The 17,118-nt window shown below is 45.3% G+C and overlaps 1 protein-coding gene across 1 annotated transcript in view; it reads left to right on the top strand.

Annotated features, from left to right (window-relative positions):
- The first annotated feature begins 95 nt into the window (after window positions 1-95).
- The window catches only part of ECD (ecdysoneless cell cycle regulator), a 20,985-nt gene continuing 3,962 nt past the window's right edge, over window positions 96-17,118 (top strand). The window contains exons 1-9 of the mRNA XM_019538577.1: window positions 96-299; window positions 879-996; window positions 1,799-1,886; window positions 2,725-2,894; window positions 4,052-4,244; window positions 7,388-7,516; window positions 8,957-9,082; window positions 14,293-14,378; window positions 15,127-15,233. Of these exons, the coding sequence (XP_019394122.1) occupies window positions 110-299; window positions 879-996; window positions 1,799-1,886; window positions 2,725-2,894; window positions 4,052-4,244; window positions 7,388-7,516; window positions 8,957-9,082; window positions 14,293-14,378; window positions 15,127-15,233 (1,207 nt within the window). The 5' untranslated portion in view covers window positions 96-109. The remainder of the gene's footprint in view (window positions 300-878; window positions 997-1,798; window positions 1,887-2,724; window positions 2,895-4,051; window positions 4,245-7,387; window positions 7,517-8,956; window positions 9,083-14,292; window positions 14,379-15,126; window positions 15,234-17,118) is intronic.

The following is a 17,118-nucleotide window of genomic DNA, read 5'->3' as shown; positions in this document are numbered from 1 at the left end:
TGGCGCTGGCGCTGACGCGCGGCGATGATGTAGCAGTGCGCCGGGCGCGAGACTACTGCGCTAGTGGAAACTCGACCCCCATTGGCCGCCATCCCTAGGGGCCGCGAGCATGGAGCCGCGGTGGCGGCGGGGGGAGGACGCGGTGCGCTACCAGCTCTTCTTGCTGCCGCCGGGCGCCGAGCAGGGGGAGGCCGCGCTGCCGCGCTGCGCCGAGCGGGTCCTGGCCCGCCTTGCGCCGCTGCTCGTCTCCTACTTGTGGCAGCGCGAGCCCTTCCGCCTGCGTGCCCGACCCGCGCGAGGTACGGCCCTGCGCCGCTCTCCTGGGGCCGCCGCCACGTTTCCCCACGCGGGAGGCGGCTCTGCATACAACCCCCCACACACACACTTGGCACGGCGTACGGTTGCTCCAGCTCCAGCCGGGCCTTGCAGCAGTGGCTGTTGAGGTATCGCTCCTGCTGCTGGTCAGGGCTGGAGCAACCACTGCTCTGTGCTGCCCTCGGCTGCAGTGGGGCCGAAGCCCTGCCGGAGAGGGGCAGCGTGGCGGGTGGGGGCAGAGGCAGTGGGGAGCAAGCAGAAGCTCTCACGGTGACCCCAGTTCCGGGCTGGAATCGGAGCTGTAGCTGTCACCTGTCCTTCCACTGGCTTGTACTCCAATCTAAGACAAGGGGCTTCCCCTCACCCCCCTCCCCATGTTAAAGGGAAGAAAACCTTACCTTGGATTTGAGTAAATATGATTTGATTTGCTGAACTACTGCTGTACTACTAATACTAAGCCTTCAATCCCCATCCCCCCCAACCCCTTGTGAAATTATGTGAAGGAAACATGGTTTGGGCTAAGGAGGAGGTCACTTAATTGCTGTTCTTTGTTTTTTGTCCAGATGGTGTTCCCGCACATATTGGGGGTGTGACTGAATTTGGAGATAATATTGAAGATGAATGGTTTATTGTGTACCTCCTACAACAGATAACAAAGGAGTTTCCTGAGTTAGTAGCAAGGTATTCTTAACAAGGCATATTCAATTTTATTATTTTTTGGTGAAACTAACCTGAGACCTAAATCAGTTTTTTTCTTAGCGATAGCTGTTGCCACACTTTTACCAGGATAGTGCAAAGGGACTGGATTAATAATCCCCATTCAGCACATACTAAATTTTTAGACCTGTGCTTTAGTCTCTTTAAAGTTAAAGCTAAGTATGTGCTTTGTTACAAGGCCTGAGGAAGGATACTGATTTTTGTGTTTTGAATTTTAAAGACTCTAATTGTTACATAACAACAATTTGTAGCCTTTCTTCAGGGAGAGATGGACTAGATGTGCCATCTAGGGTGATGATAATATATATAGCGCTTGATGTTTCACAAACTTCATAGGTTGTTTTATATTCCTTTAATCTTGTTCTTGAATTTTTGGAAAAATTGTACAGCACAATAATATTCTGACCTCTTCCTAATATAAGAAAGTATGGCTCTCATTCCTGCTAGCTGCATGACTACAGAACATTTGCACTGAATTAAGTGAATGTATACAAGTAATGGAAATACTAGTAAATTCTCATACAAGAACGTGCAAAAAAAAATCCTAAAACTTCAACAGTCTGAGGGAAAAATTGCCCTAAAAAAATTAAATGGCTGAAATCATTAAATATATAATAGTTTCTGTCTTTGGTTTGGAGGATTTACAAAGGAATAAAAAGAAAGAAAAGATAATGGAGCCTTCTGTTACTGAAGTAGTAGATTATTTAGAATAGTTTGTTGTTGTGTTATGCAGAGTCCTTTCTAATAAAAACCTAATTTTGGGTAGGGTTGATGACAATGATGGTGAGTTCCTATTGATAGAAGCAGCTGATTTCCTTCCGAAATGGTTGAACCCTGAAAATAGTGCCAATAGGGTAAGTAAAATTTTCATACAAATTAACTTACTGGTGTATTGAGTTCAGTGCAGTACCCTCTTATTTAATAGGCTTAAAAGTAAATTCCAACTTAGAACAAAAATAAAACTAGTTAAGTAGCCTTATTTTTCTTACTTCGGTCACAAATCCACAACTGGCTCTTGCTTGTAAAGAGTCTGATAGTCATCAGCTTAATTTCTTTGATCATGGTCTAGCATAGGGGTTGGCAACTCTTGGCACACATGCCAGAGCATAGTACTCAAAGACATTTTGCGTGACACGCATGCCTCAGGGCAGATGGTGGGGGAGCCACGAGGGGCCCTACCTATCCTTGTGGCATCGGGGCTGCTTGAAGGTTGTATCCAGCTTGGGAGATGTCGCAGCTCAAGCTTCAGCTTAGGACATGGTATGGTTAAAATCACAGCAGCTCCAGCTCCTACCATGTACCCTCTGCTGGATCCAAAGCTTCTACCGCATGCACTGCACCATGATGGCATTTCTTAGCTGTGGCATGAAGCAGCAATGGGACTGGCAGCCGTAGAGCTGGGGCTACAGCAGTGGAGACAGGCAAAGCAGCTGGAGGGTTTCTGAGGCTGTATCAGCCCTTGCTCACCCTCCTTCCACTAACTACCATATTTACTGGGGCCGAAAAGCCCTGGATGCTGCAACAGGCCAGACCCTTCATTTGTCAGTGGCCCACCTATAAGCTGGTGGGTTGGAAGCAACCCCATGAACTGAACCTGTCCCATAAGACGTATGTTTGACACCCCTGATTTAACAGATAACTTATTAGTCTAAATGCAAATGTGCTCCTTTCTGATGCGACTTCTATAATTAGGTGTTCTTTCACCGAGGAGAACTGTGCATCATCCCACAATCAAAGACTTGTGGAGAGGAGCCTGACTCCAGTCCAACAATTCCCCAGGTCTTAGCACTGTTATCTGCACATTCAGAAGAGTTCCTGGCTGCAAAAACTATTAGAACAGCAGTCTATAAACGCATAAGTGGGTGAGTGGACTGTTTGGGGTTTTTTGGGGAGGGAAGGATGGGGGTTGATGTTCTTTAAGTGAATGCTTTCATTCTGGGTTGTCTAGGGCATTTATTTCATAGTATCTAATCCATTTTCTTGTCAACTACAATGAGATTTGCCACTTTTCCAATACCTAATAGCTAGACTTTTTTTCTGGGACATTTTTTCTACTGGTAAACCCACCTGTATGCACACAGGTGGTATACTATATTCTTATTTCAGGGTGTTGAAAAACAAAGGCATAGGGCTAAAATTATATCATATATCTGTGTGATTTGGGCTTTTCTTATCTGTTGTAAAAGGACAGCAATGACTTGTGTCAATCTTCCCTGCTGGCAGTTTGAATACTTCCATTGGTATGCCTAAAATGGTCAGCAAGGGTCACTGGGTTGGTAACAGATTCCTTCTCAGAATACTTTAGGCTTAAAAAAGACTGCAGTTAGATTCTCTTGTTTAATATTAAGGAACTGTAAGCTAGATGATTAGGCCAGTTCACAATAAAGGACTTATCAGATTGGAGGGAGAGAGTTAAACCTCTCAAAGCCTAGCTATACCAGTTTTATAAGTATAACTCAGACTGTATGTTTGATTAGTTTTCTAATTGGAGATTCTAAAGTACAGTAAAAGCCCTGTTATCTGACATCACCCAAGAATTGCCAGGAATGGGGAATGCCAGATAACAAAATATGCTGGTTAACTGAGCGGCCCGAACAGGCGTCCTTGCCTGTTTGGGCCGCCACTTCTGCCACGTCCGGGGTGTCGCCATCCCTCCCACGGCATCGCCACCTCTCCCGCAGGCCCTGTGGGCCCCGCAGGACAGGGAGGCAGTAGCCTGTTCTGCTCCCAGGCCATGGGGGCTTGGCACCGCAGGCTGGTTTCCCACCGATTGTGGGGGCTCAGAGAAACCAGAAGTGCCAGTGGGCACTTCCGGTTTCACTTTTCCTTACTAACAGAGCATACCAGCTTGAAATGTGCCAGTTGCCAGAGATTTTACTTTAATTTGTAAATGTACATAATGTGCACACGCATTGTTTCCCCTTTCACTGAATATCTGCATAAAGAATGACTGGTCATATTTGTAATATTTCTTTTTTTTTCTTTTTTTTTTTTTTTTACGTGTTATCTCATGAAACAGGTATCCTGACAAAATCAAGGCCTCCCTTCACCAAGCCCACTGTTTCCTTCCAGCAGGCATTGTGGGAGTGTTGAAGGAGCGCCCTTCTCTGGTTGCTGCTGCAGTTGAGGCCTTCTACCTGCGAGATCCCATTGACTTAAGAGCATGCCATCCTTTCAAAATTTTCCCTCCAGACACACGTGTGATGAGTTGTGTAAGTGATATTTCTGCTGGTAACCTATTTTCTCTGGTGACTGTGTGATTAGTTATGCTGTTTCTTTGGTCATTGTGTTAGGAAAATGCACAGCTTTCAGTTTTAAAAACAGTACATTTCTGATTGACTTTTCTTGAAAGCATTCACAAGTTTCTACTTAATAAGACTTAAAATTCCTTAACTACTTGTACCTCACTGTGGAACTAGATTGTTAAAAGCTGATGAGTTTCTTTTCTCCAACAAAATAATTCTGAAATGATAGAAAAGCCAATTTAGAATTGCTTTATTTTGTTTTGAGACATTGCTTTTTAGTTCAGGTGGCAGTCACTGAAATGCTGGATGAAATGCACAGGTGGCCCTCAACACTTGTGATCACTGAATAATCACACAGCAACTGACTCCATTATTCTGACCAATTTTTTTTGATTGGGCATTTGGAGCATAGAAAGCTTTTCTCTGTTACTATGAAAGGATTTAAGACCAATTCCAAAACCGCAGTGATTTAGGCTTTCCCATCTGCATTCTCAATACCTTTGGTCTTCAAAGAACTGACCAGTGGCTAGCAAAATGTAAGCATTTCCTTGTACTGTTTAGTGTGTATGCTGTAACTGTAACTGCTACAAAGAAGGGACTTGACTACTTGTGGAAGGGGAATTGCTTATTAAATCCTTGTATTAAGATGTAGTCATTGTCTGCTACCTTGCTGGTGCATTCTGCCACAAACTTTAAGGATCCAGTTTGAAGGAATTTAATAAGGCAACATATTTCAATTTTAATTAAGAAAGGGTAAAAAGCAAGAAAACCTAAATGGTCGTTTCCCTTTGTGCATTTTTTCTTCAGTTCTCCCCGCCCCTCCAACATCCTTTCTTTCCACATACATCCCCTCTGCTTCCCAAAGTAAGCCATGTATATTAGAACCAGCTCTGGCAGTCATACTTTGACAGCTGTACATCTCTGCCACTTTAGCTGGAAGGGAGCCAAAGGTTTTATAAAAGGCTGCAATACCCAGAAACTTTTATGCAGAGTAGAGGAGACCCTCCCTTATCTCCTTTGAAATTGACAGCTTTTTAGACTGTCAGGTTTTCCTCACTCCTAATTCTGTAGAACAGTGGTCACCAACTAGTAGATCTCAGAGCCTCTTGCAGTAAATCTTGGAGTCAGTCTGAGGCTGGGGTGGGGCTCTGAGTGCCTGTGTGCATGCACAAGTATGGTCCAGCCCAACAGGTCAGTCCACGGGGAAGGGAAGGGAAGGGACGGGACGGGGGCTAGATCAAGGTCCCCATGTGAGGGACAGGGCCGCAGAGGCAGGAGCAGGGGTAAGTTGAGTGGAGCCCTAGCCAGGTGGGACTTACCTGCTGGGGAGATGTGCCTCTAAATAATTTGTTCTCCCTCTGCCTCAGTCGCCACCCCCCGCCCCTTACCAGCTAGGCAGGGAGAGGGGGTGGTGGTGCACAGTAGATCTTGGGTTACTTTTAAACGCCAAAGGTGATCACCTGCTTAAAGGTTGGAGACCACTGCTATAGAAGATTCATCCTGTCATAGTCTACACTATGCAGATTTTTGAGAGTTTCTAGGATATAGTGTTCTTCAGTAACTGACATGGATTTTTTGTTTTGCTCCTTCCATCATGTGGCCATATTTTAATAATGAGCAGGATGGAAGTGATACCTGCATGTATCTCTCTCTCTAAGTCTGCATTCTCAAGCATGAGTACCTAGAATATTGATTTAAGAGTCTAAATAGCTAGTTTTTTGTTAACTTCCTAGTAACTTTCACTGAGGTTAGTGGATACTACTAGAGGTGCATGCATACCTCGGTCCTATATCATATCAGAACTGATAAAAGGAAAATTGCCATTATCAGCAATTAGCTTTTTTTTTGGCTGATGTAGCCAATAATGTTATTATAAATGCTGTGTGCACATGCATAGCCTCAACACAGCATGCAGACAGCCAGGAGCGCAGAGAGCAGCGTCTGATTGATAAGTTTGTTGTGGGGGAAGGGGCATGGAAGGAGCATGGGGGGGGGCAGACTGAGGCCTCTGTGGTGAGGGAGGAAGTGGAGCTGGTGCAAGGACAGGCACTGCATGGGGGGGGAGGGGGCAAGATGGAGCCACGTGGTTTGTCCAAGGGATGTGAGGAGGGGGTGGGGAGTGGCTTCTGCCACTACACACACCCCTGGGGGAGTCAGGGGGGCATGTGCCCTCCAGATCTGTGTGGGGTGGGGGCAGGTTGCCACTGCAGGCTGAGGGCAGTGCCAGGCTCTTCCTGGCAGAGAGCGGCTGAGCTGGGCTGCACTCAGGGCAGGCAGCAGCACTAGGAGTGGGACCACAGGCAGGGAGGAGGGACTGCAGCCACCCCAAAATTTGCTTGAGCCCCCCTGTAGCAGCACCACCACCACCTGCCCCAAGTGCAGCCCCAGCCCAGCTCCCCCTTACAAGGAAGAGCCCAGCACCACCTACAGTGCCCTGCACACAGATCTGGGGGGGCATGCCCCCATGCCCTCCTTTTCCCCCTACCCACAGCCCCTGGACCAGCCACAGCTCCATCCTGCACCCTGCCCCACTCCTTCCCTCACCGCAAGGCCCTCAATTTGCCCCCCCCCACACCCTTTCCTTCCCCCCTTGCCCCTTCCCCCACAACAGACTTATCAACCGGATGCTGCTCTCCATGCTACTGGGCCACATACCAGCAATCAGGTCAGTATCGGCCAATATGGCTTGTTAAAAATTGCCCATCAATATTGGCCCAAAAAATCTCTATCATTACACCCGTAGATACTACTGGATGTTTGGCTAATGTCAAAAATCAGACCAACTATGTAAGGCTTCTAAAATTGGATTTGACAGCCAAACTTAAAGCTCTTTATTATTATTATTGTTATTGTTATTACTAATTTGGACAGCCCTACCTTATGCTAAAATTGTGTTTTGCAAGAGTCCAAGTGCTCTTGATTTAAACATTAAATCCAAGATTTTTAGAGCGAGACTCATTTGGCTGTCTTTTGGGTAACATCTTAAGTGTAACTTGTAGCATGGTAGGTCCAAAACAAAATTTGGACTTAAAAATGGGGATTTTTAGTAGAAAATATCATGCTCTGATGCAAGTTCCTTGTTTTGCCTTCTTTCCTTCTGATGTTTACAGGTCACATTCACCAAGTGTTTATATGCACAGTTAATGCAGCAGAAGTTTGTTCCAGACCGACGCAGTGGATATATACTTCCATCCCCTTCACATCATCAATACAAAGCACATGAGTTAGGCATGAAGTTGGTAATGGTCTTTTACTCATCTCTTGCATTTATATGCCTGATTCTTGGTTTTTGTTGTTTGATTATTGGGGAAATATTAGGAGCGAGTCTTTAATTTATCTGTAGCATGCTTGCAGAGAGAACTTGCAGGGTATTAGTAGTTTATATCACCAAATAGATGCTGTATAGAGAAGTATTCTTTTTACAGGGATGTGTATAGTATGTTCCTCCCAGGAATTTTACGTTAACTAATCTATTGTTCCTTTTCCTCCTACAAATTAATTTGATGCTAAACTGCTCTAGTATTTGTTAATGGCAATATTTTTCATTCCTCTTCCTCCGCTTTTTCATTCTTCTTTGATGTCTCTTTTTTTTCTTATGGCAGAAATTTGCAACCCATAATTTGTTTCTAGTGCAACTCTGTAAGCACTAGAAACTCTACCACAATTGCAGATCATCAGTCTTAAGAGCATATTGCCTTTGTTGTAAAGCCTTTTTTTTTTTTTTTTGCTTTAGTGAAATGGATATGAGACATAAGTTGAAGGTAGTCCAGGCTGAGGTGTCTTTTTTTTTTCTTTTTTTTTTTTTTCAGGCACCAGAAGAGAATTACTTTAGCTGCCCCCTGATGCTTGTCAGTACATCATCAGTTGTAGCATGCTTCCACAGGCTTGTTCACATGAGGAAAGTTACTGAGAAGTAAGCTAGGTGCAGATTTACAGTGTAATAAGTGCTGTGTGCTAACTTCCCATATGTATATTCATAGTGCACAGTAAGTGCAGAGTGGGGTACTCCACTTGGCAGTACTCTAATGGTGCAGGCACTTAATTGCTACAGAGGTTTTTTTTTTCCTTGGATTTTGCTTAGTAGTAAAGAGTGGAAACAACTCTTGTAAGCCATCTCTCTAGGTGCTATTGCAGTAGTTAGCCAGTAGATGGCAGGAAAGTCTGTCTGCACTGAGGAAATGGCTGTTCTGTCATGAAATTGAACAGAGACATGAATGCATGATATGTGGGAAAGTTACTGTGTAGAACATATGAAGTTACTACACATTTCTCAAGGGATAACTTGCTGTAGATTTGAGTGCCTTGCTGTATTGTAAGGTCGTGTTTCATGTATTTGCTGTACTTCTACTATTTGGCAAATATCATGCGTCTGCTCTTATTCGTATGCGGGGAAGTTAGTGTGCTGTAAATTCACACCATATATTATTTGGCAGTAATTTGATTGTAATGACAAGCTCTGGGTATCATGGGGCCACTGCCTACCTAATCTGAAAGTTGAAACTCAGCAACTCTCCCAGGCCATAATGTGATCTCAGGGTGGACGCATCAATTCTAGTTAAGAAATGGCAGTATTTGGGAGTGAGGGCTATTTAGTGTGAGCTCTTCATGCAGTCCTTTTTAAGCTGATTTAAACAACTATTTAAGAACCTTTATTGGAAACTTTCTTCTGTCTTTCTTAGGCACATGGGTTTGAAATCCTATGCTCCAAGTGCAGTAAAGTTTCTCCTGATTCTAAAAGTCCTGTATCGAACGACCCATTATGGGATGGATTCCTCAACAGCCTGAAGAAGAATAATTATTTCAAGGTAAAGAAATCATTTTTGTTTCTTTATAATTCAGGGAAAACAGTATTGTCCAAACTTTGTCAAGATTTCCAACAGATTTTAGATAAGGTGAGGAACATAATTTTTTCATTATGAGAGACAAATGAAGGTTTTTAGTCTTCAAAGAGTTCTTTTGTCCATGATTCTTTCCACTGTCCTATTAGATTAGGGTAGAATATGAGGAAGAGCCACCAGACACAGAGCAATCATGGTGAGCAGTTCCCTTCTGAGGGGGGACAGAGGACCCAGTCTGTCACCCTGACCCGGTAGCGCACAGGGTTTGCTGCCTCCCTGGGGCTCATGTCCATGATGTGACTGAGAGGATCCCCAAACTCATCCAGCCCTTGGACCCCCATCCCATGCTACTCATCCACATAGGCACGAATTACACGGCTCAGCAATCCTGGCTGGGTCATGTGTGACTAGAGGGCTCTGGGAGCTGGACTCGGGTAGTTTTTTCCTCAGTCCTCCCTGTCACAGGTCATGGGCCTTGGAGGGATAGGTGCGTCAGTGAGATGAACAGAAGGCTCTGGCGATGGTGCCATCGCAAGGGATTTATCATCTTTGACCACACTCTGCACTTCAGTGAGAGAGGTTGTATACTGTTGGAAGGGATGGCCTCCACCTCAACTGGAAAGGGAAGAAGCTCTTGGACAGAATGGCTGACCTACTTGACAGGGCTTTAAACTAAGGTCCCTGGGGGATGGGCGGTCAATCGACAGTTCTAGCTTAGGTCATGTCAGTCACAGCAGTAACAGCTTAAGGTAGCCCAAAGGAACCCAACCCACCCGATGAGAGCCCAAGGAAAGGTTACGTCCCATCACATAAGGAAGCCTAGGGCTTCCCATGGCAGACTTAACTGCCTGTACACAAATGCCAGGAGCTTGGGTAACAAGCAAGGGGAGTTGGCCCTTCACCTGACTGATAATGATTATGACCTTGTAGGGGTAACAGAGACCTGGTGGGACTCCCCCTATGACTGGTCAGTAGGTATAGAAAGCTATACCCTCTACAAGAGAGAGCGTGTTGGGAAGAGGGGTAGGGGTATAGATCCCTATGTCAAGGAGCAGTACACTTCCCTCCAAACTGAATTCAGTAACCATGGAGGGCATCTTGAGAGCCTCTAGGTTAAAATACCTAGGGGGAACATGGGGAACAGGGATATACTTGTAGGAGTCTATTACAGACCTCCTATCCAAGAAGAACTGGATCTCAAATTCAATAGGGAACTGACTGAGGGTATATGTTCCTGATGTATGATCGTCATGGGAGACTTCAACCTCCCTAACATCTTGTGAGATGAACACGCGGCCAGGCCTGACCAGTCACGTAACTTCCTTGCCTGCACCGATGACCTGTACCTAATACAAATGGTCTATGGGCTGATTAGGTGAAAGGCACTGTTGGATCTGGTTCTGGTCAAAGGGGATGATCTGGTGAGTGATCTGAGGATTGAAGCCAAGCTTGGTGACAGCGACCATGGTCTGATTACTTTCTTTGTCCAACACAGGGTAGGCAAATCCCTCAATAAAACAGAAATCCTCAACTTTTGGAAGGCTGACTTCCGCAAACTCGGGAGACTGGTCAGTCGGGCACCAAAAGACCATGGGCCCCTAGGAAGGGGAGTCCATGACGAATGGTTGTTCCTACAGAACTCCATTCTCAATGCACAAGGGAAGTCCATCCTATCCCTCAGGAAATGCAGTCAGAGGACAGGGAAGCCCCCTTGGCTTAACAGGTAACTTCTGGGTCTCCTGAAACAAAAAAGAGAAGCCTACACCAGATGAAAACCTGGCACCTTCACCAAGGAGGACTACTTGGCTCTAGCCCATACCTGTAGGGAGTGGTCCAGAAAAGCCAAGGCAGCAACCAAACTTAGGCTAGCCACCAGAATCAAGGATAACAAGAAGTTCATCTTTAGATATATGGGAAGTTGGAGGAAGAAAAAAAGCAACGTTGGCCCCCTGTGAGATCAAATGGGGCAGATGACATCTGATGCCCAAGAAAAGGCCAATCTCCTAAATGATTACTTTGTATCAGTTTTCCATGCACCCAAAGGGGTCACACTGTCAGGATGCAAAGCAACCAGGGCTTGGGAGATGGGCCCACAATTGACATAGATCAAGTGAGAGAACACCTCAAGAGGCTTTTCATCTATAAGTCCACATGCCTGGACGGATTACACCCCAGAGTCTTAAAAGAGCTGGTGGACATCATGGCCAAGATATTTGAAAGCTTATGGCATTTGGATGATGTACTGGAAGACTGAAAAAGAGCCAGCATGGTCCCAATCTTCAAGAAAGGGAAGAAAGGTCCAGGGAATTACAGACCTATCAGTCTGATGTCCATCCTGGGAAATATCTTGGAGAAAATTATTAAGGGATCCATCTGCAACAGGTTAACAGAAGGCAACCTACTGAATGCCAGCCAACATGGTTTTATTACTGGAAGGTCTTGCCAGACCAACCTTATCTCCTTCTGTGACAAGGTGATGCATTGCCTGGACAAGGGAGAAGAGGTTGATGTCATTTATCTGGACTTTAAGAAGGCCTTTGACTTGGTCTCCCATGATGTCCTTGTGACCAAGCTGGAAAATTTTGGCCTTGACCATCCCATGGTCCAATGGCCAGGGAACTGGCTCTGGGGTCAGAGCCAAAGGGTACTAGTTGATGGGAACAAATCAACATTGCACTAGGTTACCAGTGGAGTCCCCCAGCGCTCAGTGCTTGAGCCAGTACTCTTCAATATCTTCATTAATGACCTGGATTCGGGCATCAGATGCAGACTGGCAAAGTTTGTGGATGACACTAAACTGTCGGGGAAGGTGGTCACGCTGGAGGACAGGCTGGGGATACAGGCCGATCTGGACACGCTTGCAAAGTGAGCAGACAAAAACATGATGGCATTCAACATAGAGAAATGCAGAGTACTCCACCTTGAGGGGAAAAAAAACAACATCATACTTATAGGCTCAGTGGTGATACATTCACTAGCACTGTGACCAAAAGGGACTTGGGAGTCTTGATTGACCACAAAATGAACATGAGCCCCCAATGCAATGCCATGGCTGGCAAAGCAAACCAAACTCTGGCCTGTATCTACCAATGCATCTTGAGCAAAACCAGGGACATCATCCTCCCGCTTTACTTGGCTTTAGTGAAGCTCCAGCTGGAGTACGGTATCCAGTTTTGGGCTCCCTACTTCAGGAGGGATGTGGATAAGCTTAAGAGAGTCCAGAGGAAAGCCACTCGTATGATCAAAGGCCAAGAGAGCAAGCGTTACAAGGAGAGGCTGAGGGACATGAGACTCTTCAGCCTGGCAAAGAGAAGGCTCAGGGGGGCACTTGGTGGCTGCCTGTAAGTATATAAGAGGAGTGCATCAGGATCTGGGAAAACAGTTGTTCACCAGAGCTCCCCAAGGGATAACTAGGTATAACGGCTACAAATTCTAGAAGGCTGATTCAGACTTGATATAAGGAAAAACTTTTTTACGGTCTGAGTGTTCAAGGTTCAAAAGGCATTTGGATGTTTTATTTTGCTGGGATCATCTGATCCCTGCAGACTTCCTTTCTCTGGGGGGCTGGACTCTGATCTCACGAGGTCCATCCCAGCCTCTGATGTCTGTGAAATCTTTTACAAATTGAAAAGGAGGATTTGGGGGTGAACTCCTGCCTATTAAGAATGAGAAAACAGCCTTCATGAAAGGAGACCAAAATAATAAATGCTGTTGTATGCAGGTACTTTCATTTTTATGGAAAACAGAAATATGAAATGTTTAATAGTCTTTAAAATGTAACGTAGTTCAAGTTCCATACTTTTTAAATCACACTGGATTGGAACATTTTAGTTTTATACAGCAGACTAAAAAAGTGTACCTTTTAAATATGACACGCTTTTTCCTTGGCTTACAGTTTACATTGACAAGTTCTAAACTGTTAAGGTTTGTTTAATACATGTTAGCTTTTTTATATTTAGCATTATGCAGTGCTTCTTTGATGTCTTAGCTGTGGATGTAAATATTAAATATCAGTCTGAAGACTGATTGATTTATGGTTCCAATAGATATCTTTGGTAGTTATGTTCTTTGTGGTAGCTGCTGTGAGAACACAGCAAATAATGTTAGGGATTATTAAGGGAATTGTAAACAAAACAGAAATTGTCATTATGCTCTATAAATCCCTGCTGTGTCCTCACCTGAAGTACTGTGCTCAGTTCTGGTACCCACACCTCAAAAAGGATATAGAAGAGCTAGAGAAGGTACAGAAAAGGGAAACAAGGATGATTACTAGTATGGAGGGGCCTCCATATGAGAAGAGACTAAAGAGATGTTTGATGGGGGATGTGATAAGTATTCTCCTCATAATATTAAATGATGAGGAGAAAATAGATGGGGATTTTTATTTATTCTCAACACAAGAATAGGGATCACAAAAATAAAACTAGTAAGTTAAAACTAACAAAAGGAAGTTCAGGGGTGGTTTTTTGTTTTGTTTTGTTTTTTTACAGCATTTAATTAAAGTGTGGAACTCTGCCACCAGATGTTGTAGAAGCTGACAGTTTAGCCAGATTCAAAAAGGAATTGAACAAATACTTGGCAGAAAGGGGCATCAGTAGCTACTGAGGATGGAAATTAAGGTTATAGCCTCTGAATCGGAATTTCTTAGACCTTAAATGCTGGAGGCTGCAAGTAAGAGAGGAAAACAGCAAGACTTAAAAAACCTGCTGGTTATACCCAGTTCACTCTCCCTTTCAGCATCCACACTGTGACAGAGGCTACTAGACAGAATGGACCTATGGTCTGACCAAGTACATGGCTGTTCTTATGTTTTAACACACAACATTCCTCATTTGTGTGGAAAATCAACTGTATTGCAACATAACAGATTTTTTTGCATGTTTTCTTCTAACTCATGTTCCTGTTATCAGCAAAAGCAGCCATGCCCATTTTCTGGTCTGTAGTCTGCGTAGCTGGCAAAATAGAATAATTTATTTTGTATCTGTCACTTATAAATTTGTGATGTATCTAATCAAACTTCTTTCTCAAGAGTCTATGAAAACTTCTATGCCTATTAAAGTAAAACTGCGTTATCATATTTGCACATTCTACTACTGTTACTGGTCCCTGTAGGCACACCTGTGAAGGTAATGGGAAGAGGATTTGGTAAACTAATATTAGTAACTTGTACTAAATAGGGTGAACTAGAAGGATCTGTTAAGTATTTGGAACGGCTGCGTATGGCAGAGAATTATTTTCAGCAATCTGCTATCAAGCCAGAAGGGTAAGAGACCTACTATACACTGATTTCTTTTTGTTTGTTTGTTTTGTTAGTTATAGAAATATAAAAGTGGAGCTGGATGGGACATCCGTCATCTAGTCTGACGACTTGCACTGAGGCAGTCCGCCCTCACCCCATGCACAGGTCCAGGGGCACACGCCCTCCCGGGATGTATGTAGCAGCGGGAGATGCTCCCCACAGGCCCCAGATGAGCTGTGGCTCCGTCCTGTGCCCCACCCCACCCTGGCTATTCAGTGCCTGCCCCAGCTCCAGCAGCCCCACTCCCTCCCTCACCATGGGTGCCTCTATCTGTTCTTCCCTGCTCCTTTCCCACAACAGACTTACAAGCTTGATGCTGTTCTTTAAGCTGCCAGGCCGCATACCAACAATCGGATTGGTATCGGCTGATATGGCTTGTTAAAAATCGGCCATCAGTATTGGCCCAAAAACCTCTTATCAGTACACTCCTAATAGTAAATGCATGTAATTCTATTTAGAACAGGAGTTGGCAACCTAAAACCAGGAGAGACTTTTGATCCAGTCTGCAGACATGGGACATCAGCAGCTTTTGGCAGTGGGGGAATTTGTCAGCGGTTGCTTTCCCCATGCCAGCATGGGGAAAAGCAGCAGTGGCCAGGTCCCAGTGCCTGCCTTCCTGTCCAGCATAGCCTGAACTGGGTCAGTGCAGTCTGCAGCCTTAAAAGCTTGCTGACCATTCTTACATTTATATATATCCAATTACTTCTTTTAGCTCTGTTGCCATGAGCCCAGGTGAAGAAATCTTGACTTTGCTACAGAAAACATCCTACAATTTGAAGGAACTTGAAGAAGCAGCAGCTAGTCTTCCTTCAGAGGACGGTGAGTGAAGTTGATGGCACAGGATCTGAAGCTGTGTTTCTAATATAATAAGCAGCTTTTCTGTAGAAGTTTGTAAAACTGTATTGAGACTCAAGTTTGTCTTGTGTGCTAAGACTGCTAAAAGATGTTTTTAACTGGTTTGTTAGTACAACATTTTTTACTGTATTGAGACCAGAGCATTTCAAATGAGTAGGTTTCTTTGCACAGTAAGTGTTAACTTGCTTAAGCCATTTCCTTCAGTATGAAGAATGACAGCCTTTGGAGTTTTGCATAATTTTGTAGGTCATCTAGAAATATACTAGGGTCCTCTAGCAGTATAGTGGTTCTCAACCTTTGTCAACACAAAGCATGCTCATAAAATTCCAGTTCCTAGTTCTCTCTCGCTTTTCAACTATGGTAAAATAGAACAATTCTTTTCTTGCAAAGAACTCAAAGACTGCAATGGGTCAGAATGTTTTTTGACATTATGGGCTCCTATCTGACATATCTGAGTTTATTTTGTGAATCGTGTAGGTGTTTGCACACCTAAGAGTGCTAAAATTGTGTGGTACTCTTAAAAGGATCTCATAACCTTGCTGAGTGCATCCACACATGCAAGCACATGCGCTTGCGGCAACTCAAAAAGAAGCAGTGCAAATTTGAGCTGGGGCTTTTTGATTCGGAGCACGTGGTCAGACATGCACTTGGTTGTGGAGCAAATTGTGCCATGTGGGGCAATATAACCCAGCCTGGCTCCTCCTGGATCTTCAGCCGGGGGAGCTGTAGCCCAGGGCCAGCACCTGTGCTGTCCCCAACAATATAAAGAGCTGCCCTGGCAAGTAGCTCAGGGCTTCTAGCTCTCAGGAGCTTCTGAGGCCCAGCCAATTGGTACCTAGGGACACTACCCCTTGTGCCAGCTGGACTGCTGAAGCAGCCCTGAGAGTTCCCTGCACCCTCTACCCACTCCAGCAGTCTGGCAGTGGGGGCTGCTGGCTGGCTGTGACCTGCTGTGCACCTACCAGACTCGGATGGGGGCTGCACAGCCAGTAGAGGCATCTGCCCCTCTGGACCAGTTGCCAGTGGACTGCGGTTGCAGGGTTGGCCTTTGTGCGGTACTACTGCCATGTGGGCCCCTGCCCGGCCATCTGGGCAGCTATCACCCAGAACATGTTCCAGGTGTGGGGGCCTGCTTTGAACTGTCAAAGCATGTCTTCCTGGCCCCATTTGTCCAGGAGGTCAGCCACAGCCAGATGGGTCCAGGGTGCCAGCTCTGAGCAAGCAGGGTCCTGCCACTGGTCTCCCTAGGAGGCATTCTGGTGTTCCCTGTTGGAAAACTGAAAAATCCCTGATTTAAAAAAAAAAAAAAAAAAAAATCAAAAGACCACTGTAAAGACAGAGAGCAAGACAGAGACAGTGATCAGTTGGACAATGTTTTATTGATATATCTTAGTCTTAAAGCAAGTCTTTTATCATAACAAAGTGAACTCTAAATACATGTTTTGTGCCCCTCCCACACAGTGGGGTTCGGCCCCCCTTGCGAGGCCCACATGCCCCACCCCAGCCTCCCAATTGCTGCCCCACCTGGCCCTGGCCCCCACCAGTTGCAGCCCTACCCCTGCTCCCCCAGACTCCCTCAATGGCTACCCCACCCAGCCTCACCACTGAACTTGCACCCCCAGGTCCCCATGGCTACCCCCACAACCCCAGGCACCATCACTTTAAAAAAAAAAACGCAGAAAAAAAATGGAAAAAAAAAAGCCTTTGCTTACCTTAAAGCGGGGGGAGGGGGCTCCAGGGCCTCCTTGGCAGAGTCCCCCAGGGCAGCAGAGCCGAGGCTGGGGCTGTCACCCTGCACTCCAAGATGAACATGGGCCGGCAGCGGGAGGAGGCAGTTAGGAAGGCCAAC

This window comes from Crocodylus porosus, unplaced genomic scaffold (genome assembly GCF_001723895.1).
Source record: "Crocodylus porosus isolate Cpor-Errol unplaced genomic scaffold, CroPor_comp1, whole genome shotgun sequence".
Classification (NCBI taxonomy): domain Eukaryota; kingdom Metazoa; phylum Chordata; order Crocodylia; family Crocodylidae; genus Crocodylus; species Crocodylus porosus.
This window is presented reverse-complemented; position numbering and strand designations above follow the sequence as displayed.